Source organism: Tyto alba, unplaced genomic scaffold (assembly GCF_018691265.1).
Source record: "Tyto alba isolate M040663 unplaced genomic scaffold, T.alba_DEE_v4.0 Super-Scaffold_41, whole genome shotgun sequence".
NCBI lineage: Eukaryota > Metazoa > Chordata > Aves > Strigiformes > Tytonidae > Tyto > Tyto alba.
Genome location: NW_024881317.1, coordinates 14,119,146 through 14,137,110, shown reverse-complemented (window position 1 = coordinate 14,137,110; position 17,965 = coordinate 14,119,146). Strand labels below are relative to the sequence as shown.

General features: G+C 43.3%; 1 protein-coding gene and 1 long non-coding RNA gene across 4 annotated transcripts in view; both read left to right on the top strand.

Moving 5' to 3' along the window:
- The first annotated feature begins 41 nt into the window (after positions 1-41).
- LOC116959139 lies at positions 42-8,762 on the top strand. Its single transcript, XR_004405673.2, has 3 exons — positions 42-1,465; positions 2,746-2,986; positions 7,390-8,762. It is a non-coding gene; the product is annotated as an uncharacterized LOC116959139 (long non-coding RNA).
- A 537-nt stretch (positions 8,763-9,299) lies between these two features.
- FAM214A (family with sequence similarity 214 member A) overlaps positions 9,300-17,965 on the top strand; it is a 50,089-nt gene continuing 41,423 nt past the window's right edge. For 2 of the 3 annotated variants that reach the window (XM_032982978.2, XM_032982976.2), the window contains exon 1: positions 9,967-10,832. In XM_032982978.2, the coding sequence (XP_032838869.2) occupies positions 10,817-10,832 (16 nt within the window). In that variant the 5' untranslated portion in view covers positions 9,967-10,816. Of the gene's footprint in view, positions 9,667-9,966; positions 10,833-17,965 lie in introns of those variants that run through there. The other variant, XM_032982977.2, reaches the window with a different exon arrangement.

Below are 17,965 nucleotides of genomic sequence, written 5' to 3'. Positions count from 1 at the left end.
GCCGGTGTTATACAACCACCTGGAACCGCTGCCAGGTAAAGCTTTTGGGTGCCTGTTGCACAGCGGGAGCGGACTGTTATCAGAAGGGGAAGTCCTGTGCTGCAAACAGAAAACAGAGCTCGAAATCTGCAGAGGGAAACGGCAACAGGAGCGGGCAGGTGGCAGCGGGTGGGTGCATGGCCTCGTGGGAGCGGTGCTGGTGGCAGGGGTCCCGGGTGCCCCGGCAGCACCCTCAGCGCCTGGGCTGCCACCGCGTCCCCGCGAGCCCGGCTCACCGCTGCCCTGCGCGACCGAATGCGCTTTGGCAACGGATGGCTGCCACCGGGGCGAGTTTCCATCGCAACAAGGACCCGGCTTCCAGATTTTTAAACTTAGGAGAGGTGAATCCAGAAGGCTGATGACAAAGCAGCGATGAAGATTCATTCAGTGCTACAGGGACCAGCGCCAAGGAGGAAGCAGAGAAAAGCGACTTCACACAGTTTGTGGCAGGAAGGTACCTGCCATAAGTTTGAGCAGCCCTAAAGATGTTGCAGGCTATGGCAGCCTCCTAAGGCAGTCCTGAGCCCAGGAGCTCTGTGAATGTATCCTCTTCCCAGCTCTCCCTCTCAGTCCCTTTCACAAGCAATATATCTATTTATTTAAAGAGGGGAGGGGGAGGTGAAAGATTGCAAGTCTTGGTATGAGGTTTCTTTCATTTGCCAAGGGAAAATCTGAAAGCATTAAATGTGCAGAGTGATGGACTTGGTGGAGCAAAGCTGAGGAATGGCTTTAAATGGGCCATGTATTTGTTGCTGGAGCTTAATAAAGCTGCTGGCTGATGACAGTTTGCTACTGGCTCTGGACAGTGGAAAAAGTCGTCCCAATGACAGCAAACAAACAGGGGCAAACTCCACCCCTTCCTTAAAATTGGACCAAGGAAATGGACTCTTAGCATGATGGGTTGTAACTGGGACCCTGTTTTTGAAATGTGATCCACGTGTGCAAATCCCACACAGATCAGATGCCAAAACTTCAGTGCTTCTTTGACATTTCAGTTGAGATGGAGAACAAATGTGTTCTGTACTCATCTTTTATTTTTTTAAACAAAAACGGTTAACTTTGAAACAAGGGCTTTGATTGCTATCTCTCTGACGTCAGCTTTACATTGATGTAATTCTATAGGCTGGTGGGATCATTGCTGGTTTGCACTGGTGTACGCAGGCGAACAATCAGGCTCTATGTTTTCCAAGCAGTGAAGCTGCTTATGTTTTGTGCAAAGAAGGAAACTCAGTTAAACAACTTAAATGGAAAAATAAAGTAACCAAGAAATTCAGAAGGTTCCAAAAGCAATATAAGAACAGATACACCTACAATGTTCTAACTGTATCGCTAGTTTTAAAAAAATACCTAGCCTAATTAAGATTGACTTTGCTGTAAATATGTACAGTGATCTCTCTAATTTTCAAGTTTTGAGTGACATCCAAAGGTAAGCAATTTGATAACTTAGTTATAATAACTTGCAATTTTGTTTATTTTTTTAGTATACATACTGTACTTTATTCCCTTTCTTTGAGATCCTTGAATGGATTTCAACTTCCCATCTTCTTCAAATAATGTTATACAACTTGAGAATAAATCAACCATAAGTTACAATTATAATTGATCTACTGTGAAAGCAGAAAAGAAAGCACTACCCAATATAGCCCAAGTTGAAATCCTAGCTTCTCCTGTATGAAGGGGAGTTGACCTTTGTATATGGGCCAAGGATTTCACCATTGATGACATTTGCCAGGCATTGATATTTTTTTTTTTACACAGTGAAATACAATCAAGCCTTTCAGTGTTCAGCTTTTAACGCTCATTTTTTTGCTATAGTTGCTACTATGCTCTCACTTTCAGAGGATGTCAGACTCCTGAAAAGATAAATTGTTTTGGTTTAGGTACAGTAAAGCTTACAAATACTATACTTGGGGTGAGAGATGTAGGCTTGGTCTTTATCAAGAAGATTTTGGTATATGAAGACAGCGGAGCTGGGCCCACGACCAATATAACCAACCCTGCCAACGAGTGAGATGAGCTGTAGAGTTCCTCACTGTGGACTATACAATTACAGGACAGAAGCTAATGAGTGGAATTTTAGGGAATACTTTTTTATCTAAAAGAGAAAAAGAAGAAAAAATTGGGAATCAGTGAAACCCGAATCTGAGTAGTTTTCACTTTTCTGTATTGAAAAAATCAGTCCTGGTTAATATATGCACCCATTTCTGTTCAGTGTTGTTACTATTTGGTCTTTACTATTAACATGTAGTATATGCCACTAAATTGCCATGAATATATTAGAAGGACTCTGGCTAGTAACTATGCATCTAAAATTTTTAGAACGAGACCATGACAGTTTTGCAATAGCTCTGGCATTTACCTAATAAGCCCCAACTCACCTACTATTTTAGCAAGTGATACGCAACTTCTCTTGTAAACCATGCATGTGGTTATGTTAAATATTGCCCTGTATTTAACAATGTGCTACTTTCCTGCCCTACTCTCTTGTAAGCCTAGTAGGAGTTGTGGTATTAATTTAGCCTGAGTGGAACTATATAGGCTGGACTTGTTGTTCCAGCAAGGTAATTGCTTCTTTACATAAACGAATTATCCTTTTCATTTATAGTGCCCGTGGAAAGTTGTGTGCAATTTCAATACACTCAGCAGCGTAGCTGTAGTAATTCTTAATGTGTTGTGAACGTGCTCACTGTGTCAGTTTTCTCCCAGGTGCAACAGCTATGCTTGCAGGGTGAGATGTACGACAAGATGACCCTTTGGAGGGATGCTGGCTCTGCTTCACCTGTGACTGCTGGACTCTTCTATGAAATGGGTGCTAATGTGATGGAGGAGGAACCCTGCCTGAAACAGGCAAATCCAAAGGACTGCCTGACAGGCTGAATGGGATGGCAAGTCTGCAGACAGCTGTATAGAAAAACTTGTCAGAAGAGGGTTGTGGTACAAACTCCAGGTGAGCAGTCAGTAGCACTGGAGGCACGTGAGGGCAAAGGCTGTGACCGTGAGTCCTGCCGTAGATGAGAGATCTGGGCTGTGCCACCAACTCATTGATGCGGCACTAAACCATGGCCCAGCTGCTGCGGTAGGAGAGGGAAAGTAAACAGGGCTGGCGGAGGCATCAGAAGTTGAACTTCATGAACTCCTCCCAGATGGAGTTACACCAGCAATGAATTTGGTGCGATTACTTGTGAAGAACTGTGCTGGAAGTTGTTTCAAGATAGATCAAGCCATTAGCAATAGGAAAACAGCACTGGAAAACTCCAAAAACCTCCTTTCAAGTGTTATGCACTCACTTTTCACTGAGATTAATAGAAATAATATTAATGGGGCGTGTGGATTCTTGCTGGATCACTGCAGTGAGTAACTGGGGTATAGCTTCTGGATATACCTACTCAAAAGTAAACTAAGAGCGCTGAGTGGTGACAGATGACCTAGACTGGAAACAGTCCTTGTGCTTCTATTTTCCCAAAACCTTCTCCTGCTGGCTACATCTTGCTGTTTCTGTTGGCAAACATGTATCTCTAGCTTCTGCTCAGGGAATGTCAGGGCTTGCTGTTGCTACAAAAACTTCAATTTTAATATGGAAACCTATATATTTTCTGATTAATGTTTCCATCAAGCTTTGTCCTGGGTAAACATTATGTAATGTGAGCATTCATCAGTGAACTTGCACAATCCCCTTGAAAAAAATATTGGAAAAAAAAAAATATTGTTTCATCTAGAATGAATATTTCAGACATAGAAAAGAACTTCTATATGAAAGAGAATAATTTCCCTCTCTTTCAGAAATTAATGACCTATTCACAAGTAGACTTTACTTTTCATTGCATTACTGCCTGATTAGTCAAGTGCTGATGCAATGGAACTTAACTGTTGCGATCTTTCTGAGCAGGTATCAGCTTAGGTTGACTTTTATACAGAAGGGGTGGTTAGTCTTTTTGTAAAGCAGAACCTTTAGATGTCTTTATCTTTATACTTCTATATTTCCATTACCAGCAGTCACCCCTTCAGATGAGACAGCACTAGTCTCTTTTGGAGCTGGTATCTAATGATGCATCACAGATCAGTTACTAAAGAAGCACACAAGGTTTATGAAATACCATTTTAGTAGTTGCTCCAAAGAAAGAAGAGATTATACAAGTTACTGTTTCCGAAGTGAATTATGGAAATGCAGGCAGGGCTTAATTTCTGTTGGCAAGAAGGCCTGACTGCTAGACCTCATTCTCTGGAAGAGTGGCAGAAGAAGAGATTCCATCCTGAGAGGTGCTAAGCTCCCGTTACTGCTGCCAAAAGAGTGAGGGTGGCACAGGGCATCCCATGTGATCAGAGGAACCTGAGGAGCAGCACAGGACAGGCACCAGGTTGCTTCCAACTAAAGGAATCTCCTGTATGTAAACAAGGTTTAGTTGCAAAGTGTTGAGTCCAGGAAATTATTTCTGGTGAGGAGGATAAGCTTTGCTTTCGAGAGGAGTGCAATTACTGCTCTGTTGTTCTCATAGTTCTCTCTCCACTTAGTCTTGCCTGTGTCTTCAGTGAGAAAGTATTACCTGGAAAATAAAGGAATTTGAGAGCACACAAGAGGAAAAAAAAAAAAAAACAGATGTCATTTAACTAATTTCAAAAAGTGAGTTTAGGAGGTAAGAACACGATAATAGCTATATACTTTTATTTTGAGAGGGCCAATTAGTAGTGAAATTAAGCAATGGAGGTTTTTGGTAGGAATTGTGTGAAAAGATAAATCCTTGTCAGTTAGCAAACACCAGGGTCTAACAGCAGAGCACCTGTTGATTCATACTTGTTATTTTTGGTTTACTCTCTTCAAAATACTTAGCACCAGGACTAGGATTTGTTTATTTATAAGAAAGAAAACTAAAATATTACTGTTCCTACTCTGTTGCAAATCCTGATTTTCCAGTCATGGGACAGGTTTCCTGCAGAAGTAACTTCATTGACTTAATTGACACATTTAAACCAGAGAGAGCTGATGTAACAAGGTGAGAATCAAGCCCAAAGGCAAAAATTTTCAAAAATGAGTATCTAAAATTAGGTGCCTAATTCCATAATTAGGAACCTGAATAGAGGTGGACTCGTTTTCAAAAATGCTGTGGATTGAAAAATTCTGCTGAAGTCAATGAGAGTTGGAGATGAATTTTCCTTTAAAAATCATGCAGTTTTATGTAAAAGCCCAAATATCGCTACAGGCTAATGTTGGATATCCTGGGTTGAAGGTTTTAATTTCCTATCCTTATGTATAGCTGTATCAGCATGAACCCAGTACACAGAGTTCTCACCATGTAGTACTCTGTAGAACATGAGTATACCCCATCCTGCCAGACTTTCTGATATGACAGTCTGTGTTTGGGGACTCTAAATGAAAAAGATGAGGTGAATTTACTTTCCTCTCTTTGATCCTGAGGCAAGCCCCCAATGTAACAGAGAGAGGCCTAAGGGCTATTCAAAATTATTCTGGTGAGAAACTTTGTGGAGGAACTTCTGCATGGGCTGGAGATGAATATAGAACAAAACCTCCTCTGTGGCTCTCACCATCAGGGTCTTCCTGCCTCTGAGATCAGCGTGAAACAAAGCGAGTGGAGGAACTCTGCAAACGCTGCCTTAATGCCACTCAGATATCTCTGCATGACATAACGAGCCACGTTACCTGGAAATTGTAAGGATGGGGAATGCAGTTTGGGCATTTTTAATGCATTTTTTAATCTGTTTGGGCTGATGCTACTGACGTACTTAAATCTAGCTGTTAAATAAAGATGAATGGGGTTAAAACGTATACTCGGAAGTATTGGAGTCAGAAGCCAATGGCGGCAACACAAAGGCAGGCATACATACAAGGGACAAGTTTCTCAAGATATCCTTGCTATTGTTGTTATAGGTATCTTGAGAAAGAATTACAATTCATTCTTCCATTCAACTAGTCCCACTTACTTGTATACAATGATGAATTAAAAACCAAACCCAAAATGGTTATAACCCCTAAACCTAAACTTTTAGAACATATTGATATTTTAATTATATTGGCTTATAATTCTCTCAGTTTCAGTAACAGCTTGTAGGAATTTATTAGTTCTTGTAGACTAATAAATTCCTACAAGCACATAACCAGTTTCTATTTTAATGCTCTTTCCACAATGGTTACTACTGGTGACTATTAAATTGCAGTTGATTCTTCATAGAAGAATTTTTTTTTTGGTACATTTCAAATTTGATTCATTGCATACTGTATCTTCTAGTCTATTTCTGATTGTCATCATCATTTGGCTATAATATTCTCTCAAGTGCTGTGGCTTTATACCATGGAGGTGGCAGCAATGTCAAAAGCAGTTGTGGCACATCACGTAACAGGCAGTAATTATCTCCAGGAATCACAGGAATCTTGATCTGCTGCATCGGACATCACTTCTTTGACAGCTAAAGATGAAAAGACAGTGTGGGATATAACTTAAATACACTCGGTTGCAGGGACTGTGCCAAAAGCGTGAAGTGCTAAAGTTCAGAAAGAAAACACAGCCATACATTTATCTTGATTTACATATTTTTTTAAAAATCTTCATTTCTATATGAACAAGGCTTATGTGACAACACTGTGTCATGCTGTCCCAAGTAGGGATTTTTTAAAAAATCCAATGGCCAGTTTCAGCCAAGCTTCACAGATGGGTAGTGATAAGAAAGGTCTGATGCATTTCAGGAAATGGAACTAGAGTGGCCCTGTTAAGCTTTCCACCGAGAAAGAGCCTGCCACTGAAACTTCACGGTTTTCAACACTGGAGACTGTATGTGCAAGAGTCACTTTGACTGCACGGATGCTGCAGTCTAAGCTCTCACCTGTCTAGACACCAAAGTTAATCAACCATGAGACACAAACTGATAAGAAACTTGATTTTGTCCCTGCTTGTGCTCCCAGAAGTACGTGTTGGTCTAGACTTGGCAGTGGGAGGGCAGTTAAAGTTCTGTTAGTGTTTCTAAGCTAATCCTGCTTTTGTGTGATGTGTAATGCAGCCATAAGCTTTTCATATGTTTTTAACTTGATGTTCAGCTTCTGAGGTCAGAAATTCATTTCAGTACTGTCATTGTTCTCAAAAAATTTCCACGTATGTGTAAGCGAATTCCCATGGCTGAAGCCCCTTATGCCATATTTTCTCTGTGTATTCATGCAGTCCTCATCATTTGGTTGGTGACTGTGAGGAAAGTTATGAGTTCAAGGCCATTCTTAGCCATTTTAGACAAACCAAGTCCACAAATTTGTTTGGGATGTTTATCCTTATTTTACTTTTAATATTATGGATGAAATATTGTATAATTAGATATCTCTACTCATTCTCAATGTTTTCTGCTTTTTTTCAGATCTGTTGTATGTCTCTGTGGCCAAAAGGGAAACCATCCTCCTCTGAAGTGAAGCAGGATCTGAAGCATGTATCTCAGATATACTCTTTGCTCTCTGGGTCCAGAAGTGGTCTGACTCAAGATGGGAAGCTGACCCTGAAATCTACACAGTCACAGAGAGTAGTACTGCACACCAAACCTGGCTTACGCTTGTCATAACCCTTGGAACTTTTCTTTTTTTTTTAATGATAAGCAGTTTTCAGGCTGTTGCTTACATTTCCCATTGGCTTGAACTTCTAAGAGCTATGAAGTAATGGGAAACTGTGCACTTATGATTTGGCTCATTCGTTAAGAAAACACCATGGAAAAAGTGCTTTGAGAGAGCATTTTCTTGGAAGTTGGGCCTGTTTGTGTCTGGCGAACTGTTTAAAAAACCAAAAGCGCTGAAGTGATATTAAGACTCAAAAAAATATTAAAAAATACTATGTGCAACATAACAGTTAAATAGCTACAGTTGTAGTTAAAAAGTAGAAAGGCAGATTTGATTTTGCTGGTGTAAAACCAATAGTAGAACAAGCTACAAACTAATTTGCAATGTCTTACAGCAACAATTAGTGGCCTAAAGGATGTGACTTTTCATTAGGATGACTATCACCAGTAGGAGGATCTGACAGGTAGCTGAATCATGCCCAGTGTAGTCACACCGAACTTCACATATACATACATCTACAGTGTTTATTGCTCAGTCAAATTCCTCCTTTTATAATTCTGGATTGCCACATTTGCAATTATATTGCATCCGGCAGAGAGCTCTGAGATCTGTAATTACCAAACATATCTACAGCAGTCACACAGCAACAGAAGTGACACTCATGTACTTACGAGGGTAATATCAAAGCACTGCATTTGCTACCCTCCTACTTGCCTAGGTATTTCAGAGTATGACTGAAATGAGAGATGTTTACTGGACAGTTTATTCTGTGAAGCACCCTCCGAGTGTAGTGATGTACAGCTGATAAATGTGAGAGGGAAATAGGTGCCGCTGATGAGAACCAAACAACGTAGAACTGAGCCCTGGAATTTTACGTTCTTTGCAATATCTTCTGTGGCTGCTCAGCTAGCTGTCAGAAGAGGGTTGTTACGCAGATCCTGGCACACCAGAAAGGATGAGGCATTGATTGAACCATGCACGTTGTTTCTCTGTAGAAAGGGCAGAAAATATGCATATTTGTAAATCATCTTGTTGTAGGGAGTGAGTGCCCTTCATAGGGCTCAGTCTATAAGATGGAGGTGTTTGTAAACAGTCATCACAGTGGCAGAGAACTGATGGTGTAATGACAGGAGGGATGGCAGTATCTGTGTATATCCCAACCACGGGACCACGTTAAAGCGAGAGAGGCCTGTATCATCTCATCTGTCTTTTCATCTCATCTGTCTTTTCTGACCGAGTCCAACTCGGAGTAACAGAGCTGTCTTCAAGGCTTTCCCTGGCCCTGGTGCAGTCCCCAGAAGAGCTGGGGTCTTTCCCTGAAAGGGGAGAAACCCATTCTCTGCACTGTCACAAGGCCTTGGTACCCCAGCCACTTCAGCCCGCGTGGATCTGGGCCGCTGGTGAGGGACAGAGCCCTGCCACCGCGGCAGCCTGGCCCCCCGTGCTCTGCGGTGGCGTTAGCAGCGTGCCGGCACAGAGCTCGGGGCACAGAGCCGCAGCCGCGAGGTTTGCGTTCAGCAGCTCCGGCTCCAGACCTGCTTTACCAGGCAGTCACGCAGGCATTGAAACGGGGGATGGCCCAGGCCCGGCCCTTTCGGAGAAACTTGAATTTCTGCTGGATTAAGGCGGTTGTGTAACCACAGCCCAGCTGACTGCATTGTTTCTCTGCACAAAATAGTTATCATTGTGAAGTGAGCGTCAAGCACAGCGCTGCCAGGCAGGGCACTGGGTGGGGGTGTGAGGGAAGGCCTCGGGGCAGCGGCCTCCCCCGGGGCCAGGGACACAAGCGGGGCCCCCTCCCCGCCTCCGCGGCCCCTCCGGCGGGGGCGGTGAGCGGGCGGGGGCAGCCCCCCCGGCGGGACGGGCAGTTCACGCTCTGAGCCGCCGCGCAGCGGGCGCCCCGGGTGGGTCCGTGTCCATATAAATCCCTGCAGCGATGGGCACGAGCTCGCGTGGGAAGACGGGGGGCCAGCGCGGGAGCAGCGGCGCAGCTGCCCAGGGCGAAGCGGGAGAGCCGGCCAGCGGCTGACGGCAGCGCGGGAAAGGCCCTTCGCGGGAGCGGGCGCGCCAGCCTCCGCTGGAGCCGGGTGAGTGAGGGGCCGCTCTCCTCCACGGGCCGGGAGCCTGCTTGCCAAAATACTTGGGGGGTATGGTAGCGTAGAAGGGGTGTGTGTGTGAGAGGCACGTCGTTTGGGTAAACCGATAAACCGCAGCAGCAGCGGCCGCGCTCCTCGCCGGGCCCGCCACCGCCCGCAGGCCCCAGCCGGGCCGGCGCGCTGTTGCCAAGACAACCCGGTGCCCCCCCCCCCCCCCCCCCGGCGGGCGGGAGGGCAGGAAGCGGCGGCCGGGGATTGGCCGCCGCGGGGCACGTGAGGCGGGGCGGGCGCGCGGCTCGGGGTTCCGTGGTCCCGGCGGGTGCCCCCGGCGCCCGGCCAGGCGGTCGGGGTCCGGGTCCGGGTTCGGGTTTCCCTTCCCGTTCCCCCGCGCCCGGGCTGCCCTGCCCTGCCCGCTACCGGGCTGTGATGTGTGTGCCCAGCTCGGCGGGAGGCGGGGAGAGCCCGGGAGTTAGTCAGCGGCGAGGAGGAGGAGGAGGAGGAGGAGGAGGAGGAAGGGCAGGAGGCAGAGCCATGGAGAGCGGCGCTGCGCGGCGGCGGGAGGGGCGGGCTGTCTGACCGAGGGCGAAGCGCGAGGATCACGGCCCGGCAGCCCGGGCGGCAGCGGCGGGGCCGGGGATGAAGGTGCCGGGCAGCCCCCCGCCGCCAGCCGCCGGGCGGTGACGGGGCGGGGGCCCGGGGGGGGTGGGGGGGGCGCCGCTCGCTGCCCTCCTCGGGAGGGAGGGGACTCCGGCCGGGGCTGCCGGCGCCCGGGGCCGCGGTGACTCAGAGCCGGCGCGGCCGGGGGTGAGCCGAGGTCTGTTGTTGTAGGATTTTTTTCCCCGGCAGGTTATAAATAGCCCCGCGCGGCGCCGTGTCACGGAAGGACACCCTGGCCGGGCGCGGGGAGAGGCCGCCGGTGCTCAGCCTCCCCCGGCCGGCCGCCGCCTGCCTGCCCACCGGCGGGCCCGGCTGCTAGCGGCGGGGCCGGGCGAGCCCCCGGCGGCGCGGCAGGCCTCCGGCTTATTGTTTTTACACGCGAGAAATAATTCCTATCGCTAGCTGGAAGCAGCGGCAGCCAGTCTTCGCGGGGAGAGCAGCAGATTACTTCGGCTCCTTTCAGACCTCTGAGGAGACAGAGAAAATGAAGCCGGAACGAGGTAAACGGTTTATCAAGATTTTATCTTTTGTTTTGTTTTGTTTTTCCCCCCCCTAGGATTAGAAGCAGCCTGGTATTGTTTTGGTGCTTTTTTTTTTTTTGTTTGTTTGGTTTTTTTTTGCTGTTATCACTCTATCACCTTATCCCCTCCCCTGTCATTTTGGGGGATGGAAGCGAATCCAGGTACTTGGGTTCAGCTCGGGAAATGCTGGTGGGAGTGGGATACTGGTGGGTACCCCGCGAAGGTGATTACGGCCCGGTGTCCTGCCTGCCCTTCGGCTTTCCATTGTCTTGGATGGAAGGGAGACAAACACCGTAGCAAACAGCTTTTGCTCTGGGAATGCTGCAGTTTGTGTGTCAGAGACAGTCGGCTCGTTAGCAGGGAACTGCAGTGCTGAGGTGAGAGTCGGTCAAAGGCAAATGAGGTATCGACAGACAATGCCAGCACATGTACAAAAATGTCAAAATGTAGCTGGAAAACACCCTGAAAATAACCAGAACTTCTATTGGTGGTGTTTTGTAATCTGACAGTGGGTTTTATTCCAGTTATAAGGAGACATATCATAACAAGCATGCTGAAATACTAATTTTTCACAATCATTTGGTTACATCTTATCTGGATTACTGACATCTGCTTTTACAGAAAAATAAAGTCGACTGTCTACGTATATAACACTTCAGCTCTTTTGCAGTATAGCAACAGCTGCTGATGCCCCTAGAGTTGAAAATATGTCATGACTTCTATTTTGATCCACATAAGCAGTGATTATTGATTCCTGTAAATTAAAGCAAGATTATTTTTTTAAACAAATCTTATGAGTTTTCATCATAGAATTCTGAGTGTTAATTGAAAAAAAAAAATCTTGCTTAGATATTTGAATTTCTTAAAGTTTTAATGATTCTGTTGTTTACCTGGCTGCTTTCAGTTTTAAAAACACCTTTTTTTGGTGTTATAATCACTTTGGTGTTTTGAGAAACATTTTAATATATCTTAGATATCTGTGTATTAAGTACTAACACCTATATGACGTACACATCTTAATTAGGTTTGTTAATGACATGTCAGCTAATAACGACACCACATAAATGACCACTCTTAGGTGGATTTCTTATATGTATATGCTGTAAGGATTATATGGTGTGACGATAGCACAGATAGTACAGAAGTTATAATAAACATATGCATAAGTTAATGGGGTTTAAGTACTAGGGATTTGAAATGGGCTTTTCTCTTTGCTTTCCTTGTTTCTTAATTGCTTAAACCTTCACCTGATCAGTTGCAACAAGGCAGGTTGTTTTTAGCATCTCTTTAGATTTTAATACCAGACTCTGAAGTTTGAAAACTATTTACTGCCAAGGTGAAATAAACTTTCAAAATAGTCAGGTAAACCCCAAGTCAATATTTGCAGCTTTAAAATGTTCTGCTGTAGCAGTTCAAAACCACTATATGACCTTTGTCTACTCCTTAATTTTAGGCAGAAAAAGTTAGAACATTGGAAACATTTATAGTTGCTCTATGATAAGTGATCAGATCCCTTTTTTAACCGATCTGGTGTAGAGTGAACCAAATTTATAAAGCAAGCAAGTTATTAGATGGTTGTGTGGTTTGTTGTTTCTTTTTTCTAAACTGACAGTTAATAGATTGAGATATTTATCACAAACTGGGTGAAACACTTCAGAAGTAGTGTATTGAAATTATTTTAAGATAATTAACAAACATCTTGAAATAAATCATGGATCTTGTCGAATGTTGGAGAGTATCTCCAGCCATTTTAGTAGACACCTCTAGCTTAACTGTGTACTAATGTAATAGAGCAATACCATGCACAAAGGGGGTTATGAAAGTGCTGCCTAAATGCCACATACAGCCCACAGAGACTCTTAGGAGGCACGAATCATGCAAATGTTTACATGTGCTGCTTTCTGCATAGCAGCTGCACCACAGGATACAAGCAGTCAAGTGTGCAGTCACCTGCTTCCAATCGTTGCAAATTAATAGCAAAGGATAGGGGAGAGGCAGACCACAGATCTGGTCTTTACTTTTCTACAGACGCTCAAAATCCGGAGAAGACTACAGATCCACACACCAAGTGAAACATAAAGAGATTTAAAAAGACCTGAAATATTTTGGAGTTTTCTCATTCTTACAAATAATTATATCAGAATCCATTTGGAGCAGAGAGATGTAGTTCTTGTTTGTGGTTAAATTAAGCTAAAAACAGTACTTAGTAAGATTGTAAGATTGTAATGCCCAGGCGTGTTGGGAGAAGGTATGGTTTAGCCTTTGTCATACTACCAATAAGATTCTTGTTATCACCAGCAAAAATGGGAGGTGCAGGAACAAAAAGGGGAGATCTAACTGCAACCACATTTTTTAACAGTGGAAAATGATATAGACTATTTTAACTTCAGGAGGTGAGAGGTATGAGCAGAAATTAAGAAAAAGGAGAAATTTGGCCCTACAGTACTTACCTCCCTTTATAATAATGTAAGTTTGAAAATTACAGATATAAACATGCAGCGTAGAGGAGATGGTATGTGGGGTGTTGTGTAGCAAACCCATGGAGCAGTTTTGCAAGTGAGGAAGAGAGGTTTGAAGTGCAGATAAAAATGAAGACTTATTCCTTTGCTATGCGAAAGCACAGGGCATTCACAGGATGTGTCTCATGAGCATCGTGCAGGGCTTACCCATCAGATGGGGTGTCAGCGTGGAAGAGCAGTGGTTGCTCTAGGCACAGTCACGTAACTACCTCTGTACCAGTCTGGAGAACACGGTATCTAAAATACTGATAGCTGCTGCTTGGCTTTACCTTTCCTACGCTTCAGTTCTTAAAGTGAAGTGTTGAAGCGTCTTAAAATACAGTGGTCACATTGCTTCAGCTGAGGCTTCACCAGTGCCAGTGAGAAGAATGATTTATTTCCCTTTCTTACATACGGTGTTTTTGGAGGGACATTTGAGTTTTGGTTTTGGTTGTTGTTTTGTTTTGTTGTGTTTTTTTTTTTTTTTTTTTTTCTTGTGTGTGTCTTTCTGCAGTAACAACGTATCAGCTTACCTAGCTTTGATCCATGATATCACGATTTAGTTTCTGCAGTACAGCTGCCTCGTCAGCTGCTTCATGTTGCATGTTTGGACCGCTGTTTCCTTTCTCAAGTACAGAGCTTTGCTCTTGCTTCTATTGAACTTAGTTCTAATGACTTCTGATCGCTTCGCCAGTTTATTGAGTTTGGAAGACAGAACCAGGTTTCGTAGCAGAGTGCTTGCAAACTCTTCCAGTTCAGCTTTGTTCATAAACTGTATAAACACACTGTTTCACCATCGGAGTTAATGAAAACATTGCATAATGTCAGGGTGATAGCTTACTGCCAAACTCAGAAGGCTTGTTATGTACTCCTAGAGTACACTTGGTGCACAACTGGAAAAAATCATGTGGTTTAGATCTACAGTATAGTCATATTTTACTGTGGGAATGTTACAAGACATCAAAAGTCTTACTATAGTCTAAATAGCTCAGAGTTACTGCTCCTTCCTCCTCCCTCCCCCTCACTGCATGAATGATCAGTCAAAGGAGGAAGACAGGCTTGTTTGTCTCTAAATGCATGCTGGCTGTTTTTTATGACCTTATTCTAGTATTTTCTTACTTTTTTATTACCTTGCTTTGTTTATTCCTCTGCTGTGTGTTCTCTGTGTAGACTATTCTGTTTTCACTTACAAATTAAGCAAAAAGCAGTCGTCTCTTACTTTCTGAAGCATTAAATCCCTCCTTGAGATTATCCTAATTTAAAGAAATGGCTTTCTGTCTACAAGAGAGGAACAATCAGTCTGAAGATTGCTTTTTCTCCTCTTCTTCCTTCTTTGCAAGTCAAACTTGGATATGTGCCTCTGGGTCTGTTTGTAGTAACTGGGCTGAGAGACTTTCTTCCACCTTGTTTGGTACAGAAAGAGCTAACTCTTTGAGTTCAACAGAAGTATGTTTACTACCTCCTGTTGGAAACACAGCTGAAGGATTTCTGGATGTATCTGTGAGAAAAAATGGAGGAGAGATTAATGAAGATGAACAGTAGGCCGAGTGCTTTTCAAATTCTTAGGAGGAATCAGGCAAAGGGATTGGGGGTGAAGTGAGCTGAACCAGTGTGTTTAGGAGTTGTGGAGTTACCTGTTAAGTTAGGAGTTCTGGATAAGGTCCTTCTTTTTAAAAACAAGCCTTAGTTTTATGCCCTGTATTAACTCTATGAAAGATTTTGTGGAGAACTTCTTAGCAAAGATGATGTGCTATAAAGTATGCAGATGAGGAAATGAAAATATCATTTGAAAAAGGATGAGTGGCATTTTAATGTCCTATATTGCACTGTGATACAGACACTTTAGTGTTATGATATCTTCTAAGTGAAATGTCACGAAGCACTTAAACTTTTCCGTGGTGGAACGATGTAGCCAGTAAACAAAGTAATAAACTGGAAATGAGGTGCTTCCTGCTTAGTGGAGTTGTCACTCCAAAAGTGTTTGGGCAATGCTTCAGGCTTGGTTGCCACAGGTAAGTGCAGGTTGGGTGCTAATGAGCTGGGGGTGACACTGTGCCCTGGCCCTGGCCCGGGAGGAAGCCGTGCTGGCAAACATGCTCTGCTGCGCAGGGGCACGTGTGCCTGGCCAGGGAGGCTGCCTCGGACGGGCAGGAAAGGGTGGGGGGTGTCTGCTTTTCCTATGTGGATTACTTTCAAATAAAACCAGCTTATGCTTTAAAAGAAAGAAAACCTAAAACTGTTTAGGATAAAGAACCTGACCGAACTGACAAGTGGTGAGGATATTGCACTCAGATTCCATTTAGAAGGCATGAAGCCATCTAGTTCTAATCTTTGGGGAGAACAGACTTGTCCTGATAACACATAATATATACATGCAGTGGATGAAGATGAGTGAAGAGGAATATAATTTTTTTTTTTTTTTAATTGAGGGTGGAGTTTAGATGCTTTCAATACAGATCTGCCCTTGCACTCAAGAAATGGGAATATATGCTCTTTTATTAAATTTCTACTACAAAAAATTTAGCTTAGAAGATTTCTTAACTTTTGGGTGCTTAGGGTTTTTGGGTGTTTTTTGTGTTTTTTGTTTGTTTGTTTGTTTGTGCTTTGTTTTTGTTTTGTTTTGGGTTTTTTTTATGTTTTTGTTTCCCAAAATAAACCTAATGATATTCATTTGTAGAATTGGAAAACCTTAAGTTCTGGATTGAAATGACTGCTTATGTTAAAGTTTTCCTACCTGTTCTGCAACTTGTACCTAGATGTCAACAGCGAGGCAAGCCCTCCTGTTGTAGAAGTAGCTCTTGGAGGAGTACTTTTAGCGGTGTTCAACAGGGAGAGTTCTGCACTGCATGCCTGTTTCTCAGAGAGAACAAACCTTATGAGTAACAACTTTGCCATTTTCTGTTTGGTTGGTGTTGTCCATACTGCCCATCTTCCCAGGGGCTCTTGTTGCTAAAACAGATGCTGCTGGAGTGGCATTTAGGTGGATATTTTGGGGCTTGTGGATCTGCCAAGCCCATAGGCTTGGGCTATATAACTGACCCTTCTGTTTGTATTATTTGCTCGCTGAAGTGAGAAACTTTGGCATGCCAGATCAGATCCCTGGGCTGAAGCATATTAGATTGGACTTTGTTGTTAAGGGCGGTATTGTAACTATTATTGGATCTGAGGTCTGCCAGCTTCTAAATGTTTTTAAAAATAAGCTAACATTTATAAATATGAATTCTCATGAGATGTGAGTTTATTGCCAAATGAAATTCTGCTTATTAAAATTAGAAGTCTTATGTGAAAACAGAGTAACTGACAGGAACAAACCAACTATATGACATTTGTTAAAATAACTTGCTCTATCTGCTTCACTGTTTACAAAATGTTTCTTTGTTATTTAGACAAACATCTACTAATAGCAACTGTTAAATGGTGGTGAAATAGCCATAGCCTTTTATCCTATCAGCAACAAGTTTAGGATAACAGTCCAGCAGTTGCTAGCTGTTCTTTTAGTCAATAAAGTCTTGCAGTTTAGCTGTAATTATAGCTATAATAACTGCTTTCTCTATTCCATTGTGATGCTTGGTAAGCTGTTTTTTAGATTTTTGAAGGTGTCTCACATTGTCTTTCAAGGTGGTAGTAAATCGTTCAGTCTTTGCAGGTCATTTGTATTTAATATTTAGACAGAAGCCAGTTTTTAAGTTTAAATTGTGTATGTACAATTGCATGGTTACCTTTGTACTACTGAGTACAAAACCTTCATGTATAAGAAGGCAATTAAGGATGACTATAAACCTGGGTGAATGCAAATACAGAAGAGTGCCTCTTGGACTTGGATATGTAGTTGGACTTTGGAAGACTTCACATTCATTACATATTCCTTTTTCTGCTGGTCCCTTGCAGGTTGGGATGACTATAGCTATAAGTGCACAGCCAAAGCCACATGCAGTTATTCTTGGTCTTCATGCATAACTGTACCAAGATTGGACAAGATACTTTTTTATAAAGGCTACTTGTAAACAGTATAATTGAGTTGTAAGACAGTAATGAAGAATCTCCAGCTGTTCTTAACAATTCAGTGTACTGAATACTTGTATTAACACATTTTCTTGTTAAATGGACCTGACTAGTTCTTTTGGCTTGTGATTGCCGCATTAACTTTTAATGTTAGCTTTGGACCAGAACTATTTAAAAGTTGCGATCTGGAATGGTATTATTACATTATGTTGACTCAAAATGCAAAGATGTAATAGGATGGTATGAGGACATTCTCAGGGATAATTTGGAGAGGAGAGCTGTACGTGAATCAATGGAGGCAGATAAACACACAGGGAAGGAAGCACTCTACATGTGAAATACTAATGACATGTTCATGTCTCTTCTGAATGTAAGAAACGTTATTATGAATAAAGGTAAACAAAACAGTCTTACTGAGAAGTCTTCTGGACAAATCTATTTAAGAGCAGTAAGGGGAGTTCTTCAGCTCCCCTGTACATGTTTATTTTGATTTGACCACTTTTAATTTTGTGGGAAGGCATCCAATCTCTCTCTGTCCAGGTATCTAGTACCCAGTAACCATGGGGCACTTACATTTTTCTATTAGCTGTCATGAATGCATTTCCCAAACCT